Source organism: Scyliorhinus torazame, chromosome 11 (assembly GCF_047496885.1).
Source record: "Scyliorhinus torazame isolate Kashiwa2021f chromosome 11, sScyTor2.1, whole genome shotgun sequence".
Classification (NCBI taxonomy): Eukaryota; Metazoa; Chordata; class Chondrichthyes; order Carcharhiniformes; family Scyliorhinidae; genus Scyliorhinus; species Scyliorhinus torazame.
This window is the reverse complement of record NC_092717.1, coordinates 184213382-184237077: the sequence shown is the minus strand read 5'-3', so window position 1 is coordinate 184237077 and position 23696 is coordinate 184213382. Positions and strand designations below refer to the sequence as shown.

General features: G+C 47.4%; 1 protein-coding gene across 2 annotated transcripts in view; it reads left to right on the top strand.

Moving 5' to 3' along the window:
- Positions 1 to 22557, top strand: part of LOC140385702 (myosin light polypeptide 6-like) — a 42715-nt gene extending 20158 nt beyond the window's left edge. Inside the window, exons 5-7 of one of the 2 annotated variants that reach the window (XM_072468139.1) lie at positions 6289 to 6366; positions 9912 to 9956; positions 22327 to 22557. In XM_072468139.1, the coding sequence (XP_072324240.1) occupies positions 6289 to 6366; positions 9912 to 9940 (107 nt within the window). In that variant the 3' untranslated portion in view covers positions 9941 to 9956; positions 22327 to 22557. Of the gene's footprint in view, positions 1 to 6288; positions 6367 to 9911; positions 9984 to 22326 lie in introns of both variants that reach the window. The other variant, XM_072468138.1, reaches the window with a different exon arrangement.
- Positions 22558 to 23696: the final 1139 nt, after the last annotated feature.

The following is a 23696-nucleotide window of genomic DNA, read 5'->3' as shown; positions in this document are numbered from 1 at the left end:
ATTTAAAGCTATGTCCCCTCGTGCTAGACATCACCATCCGAGGAAAAAGGCTCTCACTGTCCATCCTATCCAATCCTCTGATCATCTTGTATGCCTCAATTAAGTCACCTCTTAACCTTCTTCTCTCTAATGAAAACAGCCTCAAGTCCCTCATACTTTCCTCATAAGATCTTTCCTCCATACCAGGCAACATTCTGGTAAATCTCCTCTGCACCCTTTCCAATGCTTCCACATCCTTCCTATAATACGGCGACCAGAATTGCACGCAATACTCCAAATGCGGCTGCACCAGAGATTTGTACAGCTGCAACATGACCTCATGGCTCCGAAACTCAATCCCTCTACCAATAAAAGCTAACACACCGTACGCTTTCTTAACAACCCTCTCAACCTGGGTGGCAACTTTCAGGGATCTATGTACATGGACACCGAGATCTCTCTGCTCATCCACACTGCCAAGAATCTTACCATTAGCCCAGTACTCTGTCTTCTTGTTATTCCTTCCAAATGAATCACCTCACACTTTTCTGCATTAAACTCCATTTGCCACCTCTCAGCCCAACGCTGCAGCTTATCTATGTCCCTCTGTAACTTGTAACATCCTTCCGCACTGTCCACAACTCCACCGACTTTCGTGTCATCTGCAAATTTACTCACCCATCCTTCTACGCCCTCCTCCAGGTCATTTATAAAAATGACAAACAGCAGTGGCCCCAAAACAGATCCTTTTGGTACACCACTAGTAACTGGACTCCAGTCTGAACATTTCCCATCAACCACCACCCTTTGACTTCTTCCAGCTAGCCAATTTCTGATCCAAACTGCTAAATCACCCTGAATCCCATGCCTCCGTATTTTCTGCAGTAGCCTACCGTGGGGAACCTTATCAAACACTTTACTGAAATCCATGTACACCACATCAACTGCTTTACCCTCATCCACCTGTTTGGTCACCTTCTCAAAGAACTCAATAAGGTTTGTGAGGCACGACCTACCCTTCACAAAACCGTGTTGACTATCTCTAATCAAATTATTCCTTTCCAGATGATTGTACATCCTATCCCTTATAAATCTTTCCAAGATTTTGCCCACAACAGAAGTAAGGCTCACTGGTCTATAGTTACCGGGGTTGTCTCTACTCCCCTTCTTGAACAAGGGGACAACATTTGCTTTCCTCCAGTCTTCTGTCACTATTCCTGTAGACAAAGATGACTTAAAGATCAAAGCCAAAGGCTCAGCAATCTCCTCCCTAGCTTCCCAGAGAATCCTAGGATAAATCCCATCCGGCCCAGGGGACTTATCTATTTTCACACTTTCCAGAATTGCCAACACCTCCTCCTTATGAACCTCAAGCCCTTCTAGTCTAGTAACCTGAATCTCAGTATTCTCCTCGACAACATTGTCTTTTTCCTGTGTGAATACTGATGAAAAATATTCATTTAACACCTCTCCTATCTCGTCGGATTCCAAGCACAACTTCCCACTACTGTCCTTGACTGGCCCTACTCTTACCCTAGTCATTCGTTTATTCCTGACATATCTATAGAAAGCTTTAGGGTTATTCTTGATCCTACCTGCCAAAGACTTCTCATGTCCCCTCCTGGCTCTTCTTAGCTCTCTTTAGGTCCTTCCCAGCTAACTTGTAACTCTCGAACGCCCTAATTGAACCTTCATGTCTCACCTTTACATAAGCCTCCTTCTTCCTCTTGACAAGTGTTTTGACTGCTTTAGTAAATCACGGTTCCCTTGCTCGACCACTTCCTCCCTGCCTGACAGGTACATACTTATCAAGGACACGCAGTAGCTGTTCCTTGAACAAGCTCCACATTTCCATTGTGCCCATCCCCTGCAGTTTTCCTCGCCATGCAATGCATCCTAAGTCTTGCCTCATCGCATCATAATTGCCTTTCCCCCAGATATAACTCTTGCCCTGCGGTATATACCTATCCCTTTCCATCACTAAAGTAAACTTAATCGAATTGTGGTCACTATCACCAAAGTGCTCACCTACCTCCAAATCTAACACCTGTCCTAGTTCATTATCTAGTACCAAATCCAATACGGCCTCGCCTCTCGTTGGCCTATCTACATACTGTGTCAGGAAATCCTCCTGCACACATTGGACAAAAACAGACCCATCTAAAAGTACTCGAACTATAGCGTTTCCAGTCAATATTTGGAAAGTTAAAGTCCCCCATAACAACTACCCTATTGCTTGTGCTCCTATCCAGAATCATCTTTGCAATCCTTTCCTCTACATCTCTGGAACTTTTCGGAGGCCTATAGAAAACCCCTAACAGGGTGACCTCTCCTTTCCTGTTTCTAACCTCAGTCATACTACCTCAGTAGATGAGTCCTCATCAAACGTCCTTTCTGCCACCGTAATACTGTCCTTGACTAACAATGCCACCCCTCCCCCTCTTTTATCACCTTCCCTGAGCTTACTGAAATATCTAAACCCCGGCACCTGCAACAACCATTCCTGTCCCTGCTCTATCCATGTCTCCGAAATGGCCACAACATCAAAGTCCCAGGTACCAACCCATGCCACAAGTTCACCCACCTTATTCCGGATGCTCCTGGCATTGAAGAAGATACACTTTAAACCACCTTCCTGCCTGCCGGTACACTCCTGCAACTTTGAAACCTTACTCATGACCTCACTACTCTCAACCTCCTGTATACTGGAGCTATAATTCAGGTTCCCAAGCCCCTGCTGAACTAATTTAAACCCTCCCGAAGAGCATTCGCAAATTTCCCCCCCCAGGATATTGGTACGCCTCTGGTCCAGGTGTAGACCATCCTGTTTGTAGAGGTCCCACCGACCCCAGAATGAGCCCCAATTATCCAGAAATCTGAAACCCTCCCTCCTGCACCATCCCTGTAGCCACGTGTTCAACTCCTCTCTCTCCCTATTCCTCGTCTCGCTATCACGTGGCACGGGTAACAACCCAGAGATAATAACTCTGTTTGTCCTAGATCTAAGTTTCCACCCTAGCTCCCTGAATTCCTGCCTTACATCCCTATCCCTTTTCCTACCTATGTTGTTGGTAACTATGTGGACCACGACTTGGGGCTGCTCCCCCTCCCCCTTAAGGATCCCGATAACACGATCCGAGACATCACGCACCCTGGCACCTGGGAGGCAACACACCAACCGCGAGTCTCTCTTGTTCCCACAGAATCTCCTATCTATCCCCCTAACTATGAAGTCTCCAATGACTAATGCTCTACTCCTCTCCCCCCTTCCCTTCTGAGCAACAGGGACGGACTCTGTGCCAGAGACCTGTACCCCATGGCTTACCCCTGGTAAGTCCCCCCCCCACAACAGTATCCAAAGCGGTATGCTTGTTACTAAGGGGAATGACCACAGGGGATCCCTGTACTGACTGCTTCCTCCCAGCCCCTCTCACCGTCACCCATCTATCTTTATTCTTCGGAGGAACTACATCCCTGAAGCTTCTATCTATGACCACCTCTGCCTCCCGAATGATCCGAAGTTCATCCAGCTCCAGCTCCAGTTCCCTAACGCGGTTTCTGAGGAGCTGGAGATGGATGCACTTCCCACAGATGAAATCATCAGGGACACTGACGGCGTCCCTCACCTAAAACATTCTGCAGGAGGAACATTGCACTACCTTCCCTGCCATCCCCTCTAGATAAAACAAGAAAAAGAAAGCAAGAGCTTACCTGTTATTCACTCCCCTTCTCAGCAAGCACTCACTCAGCAACCTCTGCGCCCCGCACTATAACACCTGAGGGAAAAGAAAAGAAAAACTACTTACCAGTCACCAGCCAGTCCCTTACCTGCAGGCTGTGACGTCATGGTTCAACTTCTTTCGACTTCTATCTGCCCTCTGCTGGATGCTTGTCTTCACTTGAACAGCTAGGGTCTCTTGCTGCGGTCCATCTTCAAGTTAGGGTGAGCACACGGACGTATGCAAATTTCCCCGGCAACAGCCAATCAGCAGCTCCACTCTACTGCCCTCTGCTGGAAGTCGATTCTGGTATAGACCTTGTAAACGTGGGAGAAGAAGAAGAACTCTTTCTCCCTCGGGTGTGTGTATCTCCATGTGTCTACTACTCCATCTATTCCATAAAGGCGTTTAGTTCTCTTGCCATGCCTGACTGTTTTCCCCACTTTGGGGCTGGGTCTGTCCGTCCATGGATCCTGTACATAGTTAAAGTTCCTCTCCTCCCCCCCGTAATGAGTCAGTGGGAGTCTATGTCGGGGATTTCTGCCATGGTTTTTTTTATAAAGTCAGTGCCGTCCCAGTTGGGGGTGTATATGTTTACCAGCACCACCTGTGATGTTTCCAGGACCCCGCTCACCATGACATATTGTCCCCTCAGGTCCATAACCGCCTTTGTTGCGGTAATTGCTGTCCCCTTATTGAGCAGTATGGCCACCCCCCTAGCCCTGGTCCCATTGCACGCCTGGTGCATCTGTCCCACCCATCTCTTTCTTACCCTCAGTTGGTCCTTCTCCCTCAGGTGTGTCTCTTGGAGGACGATTACATCCACCCTCAGGCTTTTCAGATGGGCGAGGACTCTGAATTTTTTCATTGGGCCTTTAAATCCTCTGACATACCAGGTGACTATCCTGATGAGGGGACTTCTGCCCCCCACCCCCCTCCCCCTCACCCCACTCTTGCGGGGTCAGCCATATTGACCATGTGGCCGTGCCCCTGCACTCTGGGGTTTCCCTTTTTTTGGGGGGCCATCCAAGATGGCCGTTTCCAATATCCTTGTTCCTGTCGTTGTCACCAAGTGCGACATGTTGCAACCAGCACTTTACCCTCCCCCTGTAGCAGCTGACAGAAAGGAGTGAGGACCCTGACATGTGTAACCGGGTCCTGTGTAAACACTGCTGTTATGCTGAATAAATGTCATTCGTATAAACTCTTTGGACTTCCTCTTTGCCGTTTACTTCACAGCCATACTAAGTGTGTGAGGAGGAGATGCTGCACTTGAATGTTAGCTATGAGACCTGATTGATAGAGAATGTTAGTAGGTGTGTGATGGGGTTCTTGTTATTTGGGCAGTGTCTGCAGCTAGCGTTACAGTTGGTGCCAATATGCTATTTGGAAGATGCATTCACTGGCCTTGAGTACGTGTGTGAGGTTTATGCTTCTGTGGAACAGCATTCAAGTCAATGGGGCTTGACTCCTGCATTAACCTCCATGGCTATCTTTAGATTTTAATGTATGTATGGAAGGCCTCCTGAATCCCTGCTGATATAGAGTGACTCTCCTATTTTCCACCTCTTCCACCAAGACCTCCAGTGTAGCATCCAAAAACCTTGGCAGTTTACTTTGATGTTGTGCACAGTCTTCGCTGTTTCGCAGGTCAGATACAGTCTTGCAAGACTGCCAGCACATGCTGTAGCCTCAATGCATCTCCTCTTTAAAAGGTGCAGGCTAGCTTTAACTGGTGATAGCAAGTTATTACTTTCGGTCCCCTGCTGATAGGTGCAGCCAATGAAGAATGTGGTTAGTGCTGGCTACTCGCACCAATCATTCAAATGAGCAGGCAGCATCAAGTTGACAAACTGCCTGCATTACATTGAGCGGGTACAGGTCAATTGCCTATCATGACCCCTCTGTTCATTTTCCAGGCGATCCAATTTAGCCTCCCACCTGATTCTTCCATCCTCTTTATCTTTCCAGCTTGAAGCAGGCATCCCAACTCAAACCTCTGTCGCTCTGCTCTTGGCTTCTGGCTGGGGATTAGCAAGTTCCTTCCTTTTTTAACTCATTCTCAGGATGTGGGTGTCACTGATAATATTGGCATTTAGTCCCATGCCCAGTTGCCCGCTACTGCGCTTCAGAGGACAGTTAACAGCCATCACTGGAATAACTTTTTGACCACATACGAACCAGTGGGGTTTAATAACAAACCATTCATTTTGTTGTCACTTTTACTGATATCAAACTCTAATTATATTTTTAAACTGCCATGTTGGATTTGAACTCATCCTCTGGATTACTCGTCCAACAATGTAACTGCTACAGCCCATATTTATTTTTCTCATCTTCGTCTACTTCTGTCCCTCTATAGCTCAAGTGCCTGACCTAAATCTAGGCTTCTCCCCGTCACTACTGGACACCAGGAGATGTCGAGGACTCTTCCCCACCAACAGGGGAACAGTTCAGCATTAATGAGACAGGGTGTAAGCAGAGAAACTATGGAGAGAGATTGAGAGAGTTGGAGCTTGCAGCCATTATTCACAGTAAGGATTTACATTTACTCTTGATCCTAACATCACCATTCCCGTTTTTCCAACAGGTGAGAAGATGACAGAGGATGAGGTAGAGCAGCTGATGGCTGGACAGGAAGATGCCAATGGATGCATCAACTACGAAGGTAAGTTATTAAAATCATGTTGAAAACTGGGCCCCATGGCACAGTGTATAAGAGCACTGGCCTTTGTGATATTCAATGTGATATTCATACAGCACAGGAAAGTCACAGTTTTGCACACATGGGCCAAACTGTTATGCTCCCGCCTGTTCTGAGGCTGGGTGAGTGTGAAATTGTATGACAGGAATTGCCTCTGGGATCCCACCTGTCCCATCCTGGTAGCAACTTTACAGTGGAACTGTCAGGGCCTTGGAGGGGAAGCCTGCCGTTGCCCCAATTAAGGCCCTTGAGTGGTCACTTAAAGGACACTTAAGGGCCTTTTCTCACCCAACCTCAATTTTTAGGCTGGCAGGCAGATGACAGTTTTGGGGGGAAACCAATAGTTGGTCAGAGTTTGAACTCGGGCAGAAAAGAGTGGGGGTGGCTCCATCAGAAGCCTCCTTCTGACTGACGGCACCCTCCCCTTAAGGCCTGGTGACCTCCAGAACTCCCCCCCCCCCCACCCCCAGCCTATCCCTTCAGATCGACCCCCCCAGATGTTCCCTGTCCTGGAACCTCTACCACTTGCCTATCAACTGGTTCCCAGCACTTAATTCCAGGCTGTTTACTGCAATACCTCTTCCAGCCACTGCAATACTGTGCCCAAAAGGTTGGAGAGCAGCTGGCCAACCTAATTGCCCAGCAGCTCTCCAAGGCGGGACTTCCTCCCAAGTGCCCCGGAAGCCTTGTTTTATGCAAAGCAACCCTCGTTAGAAGGTGAAATGGCATTGAGGCTGCTGGAGTTGGCAGGGCTGTGATCCCTGCTGACTCTTCAGATGAGCCGCTGTCATCCTGAAAATTCAGGCCCCACAGTTTGTGTTTAGTTGAGCTCTCAACACTTCTCAGTGACTGAAAGACAAATATCCCTCAGATTCTTAGTCCTGATTGCTTTTGGTGACTCCTGCTGGAAAGTGTGCATGTGTGAATCCGGCTTGGCTGTGATGTCCTTCCATAGTCGTATGGGCTACTGGCACCCCCCACTTTGGCTCACACAGGGAGGAATGGCCACCTAGCTTAATGTGCAACTATCAGTGCTTAATGTGTGGCTATCAGTGTATGTGGAAATGTATCCTCGCATCAGTCAGTAACTTCAGGAAAGAAAAATACTGGAATAATTGAATGTTTACATAGAACATGTTGAGTGGGGAGAAACATAGCACATTAACTGGCTTGCTTGGATCGACACCATTGAAATTATCATAGCTACACACAAATTTTGAGGAGCAACATCTAACTTGGTCATTACTTTTCCTGTCATCTCTTGTGTTTGGACACAGCCCAGATTGATGGGATGAAAGTTTATTTTTGTTAGTTGGCTCTAAAGGCCCTATATGAATTAATTTTCTTAGCTGTTAGAGAATGAGGCACACTGCAAAACATGACAGGTAATCCATTACCCCTCAGAGAACATGGGCTCAATTTTCTAGATCGAGTTGTAATCCGATATCGGGATGAATTCTGGGTTGGAAGCAGAAGAGCAAATTGTGGGACGATGGGTGTGATCTTCCTGGAGGTAGCCAATTAAGATACCAGCTCTGGTAACCCTGTCCAATTGGGGGTGGCAACCAGCATCTAGCATTGCAGGGGTCCAATCAGTATGGTCCATGGGGAGGGTTGCCAGCTGCTTTCGCAGTTTGGGTGATGTTTGGCTATGGGAGGGAAGCTACTGTCATTGAAGCAAGGCCAAGCATTATTGGACACATCAATCTCTATGAAGTGGCTGCAAAGGCATGCCTGTTGCCTGGAGCTAGAACCCCTTTGTTAACTAGCAGTGGCAAATAAATTGAAATCCTCAAAACAAAAAACAGCTCAGACCTCCCCTGACAAGCTGACCTAATTTTTGTCAGGCTTCTGAAACCACAGGGGGACCGTGCGCCATGGGGAAAATCTCTTGTAGCCTAGAAAATTGAAGATAAGTGACTTATTACTACCATCCTTAACTGGATTACTGCCACTGAAATGAAAATTGCTTATTGTCACAAGTAGGCTTCAAATGAAGTTACTGTGAAAAGCCCCTAGTCGCCACATTCCGGCGCCTGTTTGGGAGGCTGGTATGGGAATTGAACCATGCTGCTAGCCTGCCTTGGTCTACTTTCAAAGCCAGCGATTTAGCCCTGTGCTAAACCAGCCCCACTGTTGAGTAAGTTTAGACACACCTACTGGGGGATAAGCACATCGAGGCAGGAATGTTTCCAGGAGAAAATCTGAAATGCATCTTTCCAAATTTCCTCATGCCTCAGCACCAAAGCTGCTTCCACTGGCCTGGGAAAATTCAGTCCCAATGGTGTAGATTTTACAATTAGAATTCAATCCAGACTAGCTAAGGTGGGCACAGTCATCGATGCTGGGGCAGTGTCAAAGGACTGAATTTAATCTTTGCTGGATCTGACCTAGAAGTACTCAGTGCTGAATATTCCATTCCCAGGACGTCCCTTCATTACCAGGCACTATAAGTAACCTCTGGGCCAGAGGTTAGGGCACTACCCCTGCGTCACAAGACCTCCCAAATTAATTCTGTGTTTAACACCCAATTCTGGACTTGATGGCCATGGAAGGTCTGCTCATAATGTGGTTGATTATCAGCCTGTAAATATTTCCAGTACGCTTGATGGCAGATGGGCAGCATGGTGGCGCAGTGGGTAGCACTGCTGTCTCACGGCACTGTGGAATTGGGTTTGATCCCAATTCTGGGTCACTGTCCGTGTGGAGTTTGCACATTCTTCCCGTGTCTGCATGGGTCTCACCCCCACAACCCAAAGATGTGCAGGGTAGGTGGATTGGCCATGCCAGATTGCCCCTTAATTGGAAAAAATAATAATTGGGCACTCTAAATTTATTAAAAAATATAAAAAATAAAATGCTTGATGGCAGACGACAAGAACGCGAGAGTTTCCTGGTTGGCCATACTGCAGAAGGCAATGGCAAAACCACTGCAGTACTTTTCCCAGCATAATCATGGGCCAATCCAATGGAAGTTCATGGTCACCAAGGCACTCTTAGGGTGCGGTACCTGAAGCAGGATGATAAGTAATTCACCAACAAAACTTCCCTGCTGTTCAAAATGTCCATGCAATGTTTCCATTCATTTCATCTGAAATACAGAATAGCACTCCCTCCTTACTGACACTGTAGTATCAGTTCAAGTACCTGATCTCAATACTATCCACTGGTCACAATGCTCCCTCAGGAGCCCAATGCTAGCTTCACTAGATAGCAGGATCCCTTTGCAACCCAATGTGATCTTCACAATGCTGTCCATGGGCCGCCTGGGTCCCTCTAGTCTAAAGTCAAATGCTAACTTTACTGTCTACTTGAGTCGCTATAGAGACCTATGGCCTTACCAGTGAAATACATTTTGTAGGCCTGTTTACAACATTGAAACTCTCATCAAACTGGGCGCTAGTATTGATAAACTGGAAACCAAAAGCTATAATTTCACCTCAGGTACAAGCTAATTTTTCTGCATTTAAGGTCATCAAACAATTAACTTGCACTTTGTTATTTTTCAGCTTTTGTAAAGCACATCATGGCTGGTTGAAGATTGGAAGTGGTTGGTGAGCATGTTTCCTTTGAGAAAACTGGTTTGTAATTCTTAATATTGTGTTTGCTATTGGGGTTGCATTATCATGTTTGGTTGCTCATATCACAGGATTTGAGACTAAATTCCCACTGGCCCAGGGTCAGTGAATAATTTAAATCCATCTATTTACAAATTAGCTTCTTGTGGGGAGCAGACGCCTAAGTTTTTATAATAATTCAATCACAAGAGATATACATCACTGATAAAGTCGGCTTTATTTGCCCATCCCCAATTGCCCTTGAGATGGAAATGGTGAGCTTCTTCTTGGCAACTGAGAGGATTTCTAGGCCATTAAGAATCAACAATATTGCTGTGGATCCCAGTCAAATGTAGACTAGGCTTGGTAACATCAGCTAATCCCTTCTCTGAAGGACATAGGATGAGTTAATCTAGTAGTTACATGGTTACCATTGCTGATCTCAACTTTTTTTTTAAATATATATTTTATTCAAATTTTTTCGGTCAAACAAGAACAGTACAGGATTTTCCCCTTTTTACAACTTTAAAACAATATAAATAATAATGACCGTTTTTTTAACAAATAAATAATATATTAACTAAACGGCAACTACCAACAACAAAATAATAACTCTCCAAAACAATGAAGTCCCACACGCCAGTATAAATAGCTAATATACAAACAACTATAGGAAACCCTGAGGGCCCACGTGGGCCCTCCCCCCCCCCCCTCCCCCCCGGGTTGCTGCTGCTACCTTCCCCATTTCCCTTATCGTTCTGCGAGGTAGTCAAGGAACGGTTGCCACCGCCTGGTGAACCCTTGAGCCGAACCTCTGAATGCGTACTTTATCCGCTCCAGTTTTATAAACCCTGCCATGTCGTTTATCCAGGCCTCCACGCCCGGGGGTTTAGCTTCCTTCCACATAAGCAATATCCTTCGCCGGGCTACTAGGGACGCAAAGGCCAAAACATCAGCCTCTCTCGCCTCCTGCACTCCCAGCTCTTCTGCTGTTGATCCCCAAATTTCTTTCTCTGTCAGTCTGGCCTCAATAAAAGTTGAGATGGATTCGCACGTTAAAAGAAGTTATTTATTTAGCTTGCAAGCTTGATTCATTTCATAGAAATATAAGAGACATCCAGTTTCCTATATCCCAGAAAGCGAATGAACAAAGAAACAAAGGGATCTCTGCAAATCAATTCAAATGGTATCAAGTTTCACATACTCGACGGACATAGGTCAGCCTATGTCCCTCCTGACCTGTTCGATCTATTCTGATTGGCTCACTTCCAATCCCTTTCTCTGGCCCCTATCAATGCAGCATCACTCTCATAGACACACCTCTTCCTGCTTTTTCCATGCGGTCTCAAACCCCTTTGTCCCTAACTGCCAGAATCAAAGTGGCTTATTTCTACATTACATTAACTAGTATCTCTAAAGTAACTATTTTATATCACATTCGTCATTCCCTCCTTTTATCATTCCATGATAACCGAACTATCCAATCCATAGCTACGGTTCCTCATCTAAAAAGATCTGTCGCTGCATTTCCAATTCCTGTCTTAGCCCCCCTTCATCTGCCTCACCTTCATGGATTTTAACAGTTAAATTTTTTTTTCCGGTGATTGGGGCGGTGATCTGATCTAGTGCACCCCGCATTCTACCCATCACACATTTAAGGATGGCCAGGCCCACAAAGATGCAGCCGATAGCTACCACTAGATACATGGCCATATTTATCAACCAGTCCTTCCATCCTCCAAATCCCCAGTTACCCCAAGAGTCAGGATCCTGCATCCCGTCCAAGTGATCCCGTATGCGATCCATAAATTTAGTAATGTTAGCGGTCAAGTCCTGAACACCCATGATACACTTGCCCTGTACTATGGCGCATACCCCACCCTCACGGGCCAGAAGATAGTCAAGAGCATACCGGTTCTGCATTGCAAACAACCGTAGCTGAGACAACTCCTTGGTTATTGCCCCGAGGGCTCCCAAGGTTTACTACCCGGGTTTTCCTCAGTTTGGCCTTTAACTAACTTAAGTGTATCTCCCGGTAACCTACGTTCTAGCTGTACTTCCCTTCTCATACGCCCCGTCCTCTCTCTAGTCCCTTTCTCTTTCTCATGGTCTCTTCCTACACTCTTCTGACAGCCTGATTTTACCTTTATTGTACCACTCTTAACACATCCAAAATCAAATTTACATGTATTCCAAAAACAAGGCAATGTCCATATAATGTTCCCTTCCCATCGCCGGGACCGGTGCAGCTGCTTCATGACTCCTGCATTCTCCTTGACTTTGATGACCTTCCATGAGTCGATACCATGTCCTCGTATATGGGGGCAGCGAAGAACATCACCTTTGCATAGGTGATGTATCCTTGTAGATTGGTTGGGGCTACACAGATACATAATATTCCCTTTTCCATGTCCTTCGCCAATAACACGCCAAGCGAAGTGAGGCCAAATATCAGACAGACGATGCGTAGCCACTCCATCATGCTCCACACCTGTAAAATAGCACTGGAGAAGGGAGGCAGGTTAGTATCCGACCTTTTACAGTAGTGGAGATGGACTCAATTTACAGTGATGTAGGTGGAACCAAGCACTTCGCCCCTCCACTTTAACTGCTGTGGGGGTGGTAAGGAGAACTTGGAAGGGCCCGTCCCATCGCGGCTCCGACCCCTTCCTAGTCCAATTTTTGACCATGACATAACTACCGGGCTGGACTGAAAGTGAGCTAGGTACTGGGGCAATGGCTGGTGAGCCGCGCGGACTTGGCCATGGAGTTCCTTGAGCACTTGCGTAAGGGCTAGAACATAGGCGGTCATTTCTTCAGTCATCTGATGAAACTGAACCCGTCTGGGAACCTGCAGGCTCCAAGGAGTTCTAAGAGGCCTGCCATAAAGAATCTCGGCGGGAGAGAGCCGGGCTGGTCCCGCAGGTGTAACCCGCAGCTGGAAGAGGGCAACGGGGAGCAACTTAAGCCATGTCAGTCCCGTGTCTGCTCTTAATTTAGCCAATTTAGTTTTGAGGGTCTGATTGTGTCTCTCAACCAACCCGGCCGCCTGCGGTCTATAAGCACAGTGTAACTGCTGGCGTATGCCCAACTGGGAGCAAAACTCCTTGTTAATTTGTCCAATAAAATGAGGCCCATTATCAGAACTTAACTGAGCTGGTATACCGTACCGGGGAATGATTTCCCTCATCAAGACTTTAACCACAGTAGCAGCTTTACTATAGATAGTCGGATACGCCTCGACCCATCTGCTGAACACATCCACAATGACCAAAACATATTTGTAACATTGACACCTTTCCAACTCAATGTAATCCATTTGGAGCGTCTCAAAGGGACCACTGGGCAACGGGGTTTGCCCCTTCCCACAAGGGATACCTTTACCGGTGTTATATTGCTGACAAATCAAACACCGATTACTGATACTTTGGGCCAACCCCTGCATTTTAGGGTGCCACCAAGTGTCCAGCAACAAATCACTAGTCCCTCGAGCCCCACAATGAGTTGCAAAGTGTACACATTCAATGACCCATAAAGCCAGCACATCAGACATACAAGTCTGATGTGCAGGCGTGGTCCATAAAGAGGAAACAGAATCATATGTACAACCTAACCGTTTCCACATTTGTTTATCACTCTCAGGAGCGTCCTCCTGTAACCTTATGACGTCTTGGATGGTTGGCATAGGCTTGTCAGAAGCAGACATATTCATAGTAGATCGTTTAGTCTGACTTAACATTTTAGGCACCATCACTTGCTGAATTTGTGCGGCTGTGCTCGCTGCACGATCTGCTCGTTCATTACCAACGTCAACTGGGGTTGTACCATTCGTGTGGGCAGCGCATTTAATAACGGAAATCTGCGCGGGCATAAGGAGGGCCTGCAGTAGGTCATTAGCTAAACCCCGGTGGGATATTTGACCACACATAATCATGTCAGGTTGTTCTGACGAAATGTCACTCAAATCGCCCCTTATTGTGGTAGTTTCCTGAATCAAGGCTAAACAGTCGTGGCCAGGTGCGTCTTCATGGACAGGGGGACCACTAAGAAAACAGGCTGGATTGATAGTGGTACAGTATTTAAATGTCAGACGTGGATTGTTCAAAAGGTATATCTCATACCTATTCTGACGAGCTGCGGTAAGATGCTGACCATTCGCCCCATATCCCTGGCATGGTACTGGTCATGGACCTGACGTGTAATATGAGGGCTTACCGAAGCTGACTGTGGCCATAAATGTGGTGATATTGTAACAAAATCAGCTGTACCTTCTTTTCCCGTGACTGTGGCTGTAACCTTGACTGGCCATTCGGTCTCAAGTAATGGCCGGTATTTGTCCTCCAACTCCCTGTTTCGTCCAGTTCTGTCATAGGCCAGGGTAACGTGATGCAGTGACTGTTCAACGTCTAACGTCCACCACTGGGGGGTGATAGAAATATAGCACTGTTGTCTCATCCTCCTCTTCGCTGATCCACCCACCCAAAGTCACTATATTGGGGCTCCTGCTGGTAAACTACCATTTCTGCCGCTTGTTGGGGTCGCAGATCATCCTTTTTCATTACATACTCAGTCTTAACCTTTGTAACTGAGCCTCCTTCTTGGCCTACACCCTCCTTCCAGTAAAATCTGACTGCCCTTGCCATCTGGGAAGGGTCGTTCTCTGTCCAATTCATGTTATTACATTTCACAGCAGTAACCACAGAAGGTGGTAGGCAATGCATTAACATAGCACAGTATTGAGGGGAATTCTGACCATTTTGATACAGCAAATCGCCTGACTGCCCCCGGTGGATTTCATTAAAATGCTCCAGAAATTCCTCTGGCTCTTCAATCTTCCTAGGTTTTAGGTCTAAGAGAACAGAAAGATTTATGGGCCTTTGAAATGTGCTATTCAACGCATTCAAGATCTGTGTCCTTCTTTTCTCTATTTGCTCTCTTTTTTTTAAAACTTAAAAATGTTTGAAAATTCAAATTGAATTACTGCAACTTGCAAGCTTAGCTCTGGTCTCAACTCAGAACTAAATTTACAATTTGCTTAACACAAACTTGTATAACATTTACAACTTAATTATTTCTTTATCTTAACAATTTTTCTTTTAACAAGTTTTTTTTTTCTTTTACATACACATAAGTATTAGCAAAATCAACTATCATCTCCAGATTGACACTTTTTAAAATGGTGTCCATGATCTTCTTTAAGTTTCTATTAATCTCCAGATAAAATGAGATAAACCTTATTTCAAGTAAGTAAAACTTAAGATTCTGGCAATTTCAATCAATTGCTTTCGAAAATAATAACTTTTATCAAAGAGGTGGAGAAACTGGTTTCCTTTAATTAATTCAAAACGTAACTTTGCTGGTGTTCACTGACTCAAAGGAAAGGTATCCGATTACACTACGGCTGCTGCTGTTATCTCAAAGCCTGAGTGAGAAGCACTGTCTGTTTTCAACTCCGCCTGCTGCTGTTAACCCTTTGAGAGACTTCTGCTTCAACCAATATGCAGCATTCCTCACAATCTCAACTAGACCTCGGAACTTTACAGTCCAAGGAGACAATTTTAGCTTAATCAACTATATATTTAAAACACTCACACATAGAGTTGAACCATCTTCAGATTTAAAAACAGTTATACTGGACTGAACCTTCATCTATTGAAGTCCCATCAGCCCCTGAACCCATATAATAGACTGAACCTTCATTAATGAAGTCACATCAGCCTCTGAACCCATATAATAGACTGAACCTTCATTAATGAAGTCACATCAGCCTCTGAACCCTTATAATAGACTGAACCTTCATTACTAAAGTCCCATCAGCCCAAAACCCTAACCCAAGCCGAAACAACAATATGAAACCCCATCAATTAAAGTGCTAATCCCCAGACTGACCTGTGATTTCGTCGAGGCGGTCTTTCTGTGCCAACCGCGAGTGACCAGACTAATCAGACGATAAGAAGAGGGGAACAATCAATGCGCGGTCGTTTTCCAGTTCTACATTGAGGGCCCTTTGTTCCCCATCCTCCTGTTCATAATCAGTCTAATTCTGATTTCGCAGTTGGATCAGGATCGCCCTGAGAAATCCCGGTTTTCGGCACCAAATGTTGATCCCCAAATTTCTTTCTCTGTCAGTCTGGCCTCAATAAAAGTTGAGATGGATTCGCACGTAAAAAGAAGTTATTTATTTAGCTTGCAAGCTTGATTCATTTCATAGAAATATAAGAGACATCCAGTTTCCTATATCCCAGAAAGCGAATGAACAAAGAAACAAAGGGATCTCTGCAAATCAATTCAAATGGTATCAAGTTTCACATACTCGACGGACATAGGTCAGCCTATGTCCCTCCTGATCTGTTCGATCTATTCTGATTGGCTCACTTCCAATCCCTTTCTCTGGCCCCTATCAATGCAGCACCACTCTCATAGACACACCTCTTCCTGCTTTTTCCATGCGGTCTCAAACCCCTTTGTCCCTAACTGCCAGAATCAAAGTGGCTTATTTCTACATTACATTAACTAGCATCTCTAAAGTAACTATTTTATATCACATTCGTCACTGCAACCCCGAATATAGCCATCCCCCAGCCTGGCTCGACCCGGACCCCCACCACCTTCGAAAGCACATTTGCCACCCCCACCCAGAACCCCTGTAGTGCCGGGCATGACCAAAACATGTGGGTGTGGTTCGTTGGGCTTCCCGCGCATCTCCCGCACCTGTCCTCCACTCCAGAAAATCTACTTAACCTTTCTCCAGTCATATGTGCCCTATGTAGAACCTTGAATTGTATCAGGCTGAGCCTGGCGCATGAGGACGAAGAGTTTACCCTACTTAGGGCATCTGCCCACAGCCCCTCCTCGATCTCTTCCCCCAGCTCCTCTTCCCATTTTCCCTTCAGCTCATCCACCATGATCTCCCCCTCGTCTCTCATTTCCCTGTATACATCTGACACCCTACCATCCCCCACCCGTGCCCCCGAAATCACTCTGTCCTGAATCTCTTGCGCCGGGAGCTGCGGAAATTCCCTCACCTGTTGCCTCACAAAAGCCCTCAGTTGCATGTACCGAAATGCATTCCCCGTTGGCAACCCATATTTTTCCGTCAGTGCTCCCAGACTCGCAAACGTCCCGTCTAGGAACAAATCCCTCAATTGCACAATCCCTGCTCTCTGCCAGACTTTAAATCCCCCATCTATCTTCCCCGGGACAAACCTATGGTTGTTCCTTATCGGAGACCTCCCCGAGGCACCCGTCACTCCCTTATGCCGTCTCCACTGCCCCCAAATTCTCAGTGTTGCCACCACCACTGGACTTGTGGTGTACTTTTTCGGGGAGAACGGTAAAGGCGCCGTCGCTAATGCTTGCAGGCAGGTTCCCCTACAGGACGCCATCTCTAGTCTTTTCCACGCCGCTCCCTCCCCTTCCCCCATCCACTTGCATACCATTGATATATTGGCGGCCCAATAATAGTCACTTAAGCTCGGCAGTGCCAGTCCCCCCCTATCCCTGGTACGCTGCAGAAACCCCCTCTTCACTCTTGGGGTCTTCCCAGCCCACACAAAGCTCATAACTCTCTTATCCACTTTTTTGAAAAAAGCCTTGGTAATCATCACAGGGAGGCACTGGAACACAAAAAGAAATCGCGGAAGGACCACCATTTTGACCGCCTGCACCCTACCCGCCAGTGACAGGGGCACCATGTCCCATCTCCTAAAATCCTCTTCCATCTGCTCCACCAATCTTCCTAAATTAAGCTTATGCAAGGTTCCCCAGTTCCTGGCTATCTGGATCCCTAGGTACCGAAAATCCCTTGTTACTCTCCTCAGCGGCAAATCATCTATTCCCCTGCTCTGTTCCCCAGGGTGCATCACAAACAGCTCACTCTTCCCTATATTCAGTTTATATCCCGAAAATTCCCCAAACTCCCTGAGTGTCTGCATTATCTCGGGCATCCCCTCCACTGGGTCCGCGACATACAACAACAAATCATCCGCGTATAATGACACCCGGTGCTCTTCTCCTCCCCTAAGTACTCCCCTCCACTTCCTAGAGCCCCTCAGCGCTATGGCCAGTGGCTCAATTGCCAACGCAAACAGTATCGGGGACAGGGGACACCCATCTTGTCCCTCTATATAGACGGAAGTAGTCAGATCTCTGCCTGTTTGTGATCACACTTGCCACCGGGACCCTATATAAAAGCTGAACCCACCCAATAAACCCCTCTCCAAATCCAAATCTCCTCAACACTTCCCACAAGTAATCCCACTCCACTCTATCAAATGCTTTCTCAGCGTCCATCGCCATCACTATCTCCGCCTCTCCCTCCGGCGGGGACATCATCATCACACCTAGCAGCCTCCGTATATTAGTGTTCAACTGACTCTCCTTAACAAACCCAGTTTGATCCTCGTGAACCACCCCTGGGACATAATCCTCTATCCTCGTCGCCATCACCTTGGCCAAGAGCTTGGCATCTACATTCAGAAGGGAGATAGGCCTGTAAGGGAGAGGGTCTTTGTCCCTCTTCAGGAGCAACGATATCGATTCCGACGATGTCGGAGGCAACGTCCCCCTTTCCCTGGCCTCATTAAAGGTTCTTGTCAGAAGCGGGGCTTGTAGGTCCATGTATTTCCTATAAAATTCCACCGGGAACCCATCTGGTCCCGGGGCCTTCCCTGCCTGCATGCTCCCAATCCCTTTTACCACCTCCTCCACCTCAATCTGTGCTCCTAATCCTGTCCTCTCCTGCTCCTCCACCTTCTGGAATTCCAGCTGATCCAGGAAGTGCATCATTCCCTCCTTCCCTTCCGGGGGTTGAGCCTTATACAACCTCTCATAAAATGCCTTAAACACCCCGTTCACCCTCTCTGCTCCCCGTTCCATCTCACCCTCCTCGTCCCTCACCCCACCTATCTCCCTCGCCGCCCCTCTCTTCCTCAATTGTTGGGCCAGTAACCGGCTCGCCTTCTCTCCGTACTCATACTGTACTCCCTGTGCCTTCCTCCATTGTGCCTCTGCCCTGCCCGTGGTCAGCAAGTCAAATTCCGTATGCAACCTTCGTCTTTCCCTGTACAGTCCCTCATCCGGAGCCTCTGCATACTGCCTATCCACCCTCAAAATTTCTCTCAACAATCGCTCCCTCTCTTTACTCTCTTGTTTCCCCTTATGGGCCTTTATGGAAATCAGTTCCCCTCTGACCACCGCCTTCAGTGCCTCCCAGACCACTCCCACCTGAACCTCTCCATCATCGTTAATCTCCAGGTATCTTTCGATACATCCCCTCACCCTTACACACACACCCTCATCCGCCAACAGTCCCATATCTAATCTCCAGAGTGCGTGCCGTTCCTTTTCCTCCCCTACTACCAGATCTACCCAATGTGGGGCATGGTCCGAGATGGCTATGGCTGAATACTTCGTCCCTGTCACCTTCGGGATCAGTGCCCTTCCCAGGACAAAGAAGTCTATCCGAGAATACACCTTGTGGACATGAGAGAAGAAGGAAAACTCCCTACTCCTGGGCCTAGTGAATCTCCAGGGGTCTACTCCTCCCATCTGCTCCATGAAGTCCTTAAGCACCTTGACCGCTGCCGGCCTCCCCCCGGTCCTAGACCTGGACCGGTCCAGCCCTGGATCCTGCACCGTGTTGAAATCTCCCCCCATTACCAACTTTCCCGCCTCCAGGTCCGGGATATGCCCCAGCATACGCTTCATGAAGTTTGCATCATCCCAGTTCGGGGCATATACGTTCACCAGAACCACCGCTTCCCCTTGTAATCTGCCACTCACCATCACGTATCTACCCCCACTGTCCTCGCCTCAAACACTACCCGTTTCCCCACTAATATAGCCACCCCTCTATTTTTTGCATCCAAGCCCGAATGAAATACCTGTCCTACCCATCCTTTACGTAATCTGACCTGATCCGCCAGTTTCAGATGCGTCTCCTGTAGCATGACCACACCTGCCTTTAATTTCTTTAGGTGTGCGAGTACCCTTGCCCTCTTAATCGGCCCATTCAGCCCTCTCACATTCCACGTGATCAACCGGGTCGGGGGGCTCTTTACCCCCACCCCCCCCCCCCCCATGTCGACTAGCCATCCCCTTTTTTAGACCAGCTCCTCACCCGGTTCCCACGCTCCCGTTTGTCCCCCCGACGGTGTCCTCCCGTCCCGACCACCCCGCCCCATAACAGCTCCCCCTTTCCCTTAGCAGCAACAACCCAGTTAACCCCCCCCCCTCCGCTAGATCCCTTTCTAGCGTAATTGCTCCCCCCATGTTGCTCCCAGAAGTCAGCAAACTCTGGCTGACCTCGGCTTCCCCCGTTTATCCTTGGCCCCCCCATTGTGTAAGGCCCCCTCCTTCCTGCGCGCCCTTTCCTGCCGCAATTACCATAGCGGGGGAACAAAGCCCGTGTTTCCCACTCGGCCCCGCCCCTAATGGCGCAGCTCCCTCTCTCCTTCCCCCTCTCCTTCCCCACCGGCGCCCACAGTTCACCATACCCCCCCCCCCCCCAACGAGGGGAATAGAGAAAATTTCCCCCCCCTTCCCCCTTCCCCGTCCCATACAATCCCCCCACTACTTTATTACACAAACTCTTTCTCTCTCCAGTCTAGTCCAACTTCTCCTCTACAATAAATGTCCACGCCTCTTCTGCCGTCTCGAAGTAGTGATGTTTCCCTTGGTGTGTAACCCACAGTCTCGCTGGCTGCAGCATTCCAAATTTAACTTTCTTTCTATGTAACACCGCCTTGGCCCGATTGAAACTCGCCCTCCTTCTCGCCACCTCCGCACTCCAATCCTGGTACACGCGGATCACCGCATTCTCCCACCTGCAGCTCCGTGTCTTTTTCGCCCATCTCAGGACCATCTCCCTGTCCTTATAGCGGTGAAACCTCACCACTATGGCTCGAGGTATTTCTCCTGCCTTTGGTCTTCGCGCAAGGACTCAATATGCTCCCTCCACTTCCAAGGGGCCCGTCGGGGCCTCCGGTCCCATTAACGAGTGAAGCAATGTGTTCACATATGCCCCGACGTCCGCCCCCTCTGCACCTTCGGGAAGACCCAAAACTCTTAAGTTCTTCCTCCTCGAGTTATTCTCCAGGGCTTCCAGCCTCTCTACACACCTTTTATGCAGTGCCTCGTGCGTCTCTGTCTTCACCACCAGGCCCTGTATTTCATCCTCATTCTCGGCAACCTTTGCCTTCACATCACAAAGCTCCAGCTCCTGGGTCTTCTGTGCCTCCTTTAGCCCTTCAATCGCCTGTAGCATCGGGGCCAACACCTCCTTCTTCAGCTCCTCCACACAGCGCCGCAGGAACTCTTGCTGTTCCGGGCCCCACACCGAACGGCCTCCTTCCGCCGCCATCTTGCTTCGTGCTTCCCTTCCTTGCCGCTGCTCCTGAGGATCCTCTGCAATCCAGCCACTACTTTCTCCTTTCTCCATATATATCCGGGGGGATTCCCTTCTATTTCACCGCACAATGGTTTTAGCCGTCAAAAATTGCCGTTGGGGCTCCTAATAAGAGCCCAAAAGTCCGTTCCACCGGGAGGTGCCGAAACGTGCGACTCAGCTGGTCATCGCCGCACCCGGAAACCTGATCTCAACTTTTAATCGCAGATTGATGTAATTATGTAACCAACACAAGGAGATGTTTACAAACAAATTGATAGCTGATCTCACCTTCCAGCTAACTATTATCTCACAGCAAAGAAGGAATGAAAACTGATAGCGGATGGTGTAGCAGTGAGCCATGCACATCAGGAAAATTCCATATCCATATGCAGTCTGTGCTGAGTTAACTGGTTTCAGCCAAGACAGCATTTAAACTTCGAAGATTGGTGCTCTGTGCTAGGGTAGAAATCAGCCAGGGTTACTGTTTCAAATCGATATCCTTCTGGAAGTGCGTGTCTATAGATATCAGGATATCGGGGAGCAACAATGTTGTAGTTGGTTTTGATGCTTTCCACAAAAGGGAAAAAAAGAGCTAACATATTGTTGGGTTCACATACAAAGAATGGGCAGGTATCAGATAACCATCTGGAGTACTTCCTTCATCTTCTCAAGGGTACCTAGCGATGGGTACTAAATGGCAGTGTTGTCAGTGATGCCTATACTCTCAGAATGAATTTAAAGAAAAGACTACCCAAATAGAGGACCAGATTCTTCACCTCCGTGGTGACAGTTCATTCAATTATTCAAAATAATTTATTGTATGTGAAGCATGTTTCTGAAGAAATATATAATCTGTATAGAGGTGTCATATTTCCTTTCATTTCTTTTACTTCCACCCACATTTTATGGCTGTGATTCATTCTCTTCATCTTTCTTCTCTTTCTAACTACAACTTTTCCATTTGATTTGTTTTTTCAGGGCTCCAGCCTCAGACAGGATCCCTCCGTTTTGACTGACAGGACAGCACCCAATGAAAATGTTCCCTCTTACAGCCCCTGGTGATCTTAAACAGCCTGGAATCCCATGGAACATTTATATTTGTCTTGGTATCTCTGTAATCCTGTCAGTAACTAACATTAAGGATTTCCTTGTAATGGCCCAAATGTAATTATTTTCTGTGTAATAAAATCAACTTTTCAAATGGTTTAATGAGATTCCAGTCATTTTTCTAAAAAGGTAATTGAAGTACTTTGTTATGTCCAAAAAGTGTTGAAAATGAAATCTACAACAGTGCACTTAAGGCTTCTGAGCCTTTTCAGGGAGCTGAATGGAAGGAGCATAGAATGGTTACAACAGGAGGGAGTTATTCAGCCCATTTTGACCGTGCTGGCCCTCGCAAGGGTAACTCAACTCGTCGCCCTCCCCTATCTTTTCATCATAGCCCGATAATCATCCGATACATTGGCGTCTCCACCATCACTGTCCATTTCTCCAGGCTGCAACATGCTCCCACAGCAATTCAGAATCTCTTGGGGAAGGGGGAGGAGGAGGCAGGTTGGCTCTACGGTTGCCAGGATTATCCTGGAGTCTGCAGGAATTGAAGATCAATCTCCAGGAAACCGCTGTGCATAATCCTGGAGACAAATCATCAGGAGGCGAAAAAGGTAGGGCTGGATTCTCCAGTTCTCCAGCCCCATGTTTCTCGGCAGCACGCCGTTCGCTAGCAGCGAGATTCTCTCTTCCCGCCGCTTGTCAACGGGAAATGCCCTGGCGGGAGTGCGCTGCCAACGGGAAAAGTGAATCCCGACAACCGAAAAATTCCGGACATAATTTTTTTTGTTATTTTCTTTGAACATTTCCCATTATCGGATATATAAGAATTAAGGGGAAAATGGCCGTTTTGCTAACAGCCAAGCATCATCCATCTGGATAATGAGTCTCTTTATTTTCCATTTGCCGGAGGAAGTCAATGCGTCATCGGCAATGGCTGGAGTGTGGGGGTAAGTCAGGTGGTGAAAGCTCCTGGTTACAATACCTCACAGTTAGCTGGACGGCTAGTAAGGGACAGATTGGTGCTAACAGCAGGCAGTTTGATCCCTGTTCTAGCTGGTGTGGATTGGGGACCTGCCTCCTTATCCTACCTGTAGTAGAGGTCATGGTGCTGTGGATTGGATTTGCCTTTGGGCAGGGAATAGAAGAGGAATTATCCAATACCTATTTAAAAGTCACGCTTGAATCTGCCTTCCCCACCCTCTCAGGCAGTGCATTCCAGATTCTAACCATTTGGTGCATAAAAGTTTTTTTCTCAGGTCGCCCTTGGTTCTTTTGTCATTCACTCAAGTCAGCAT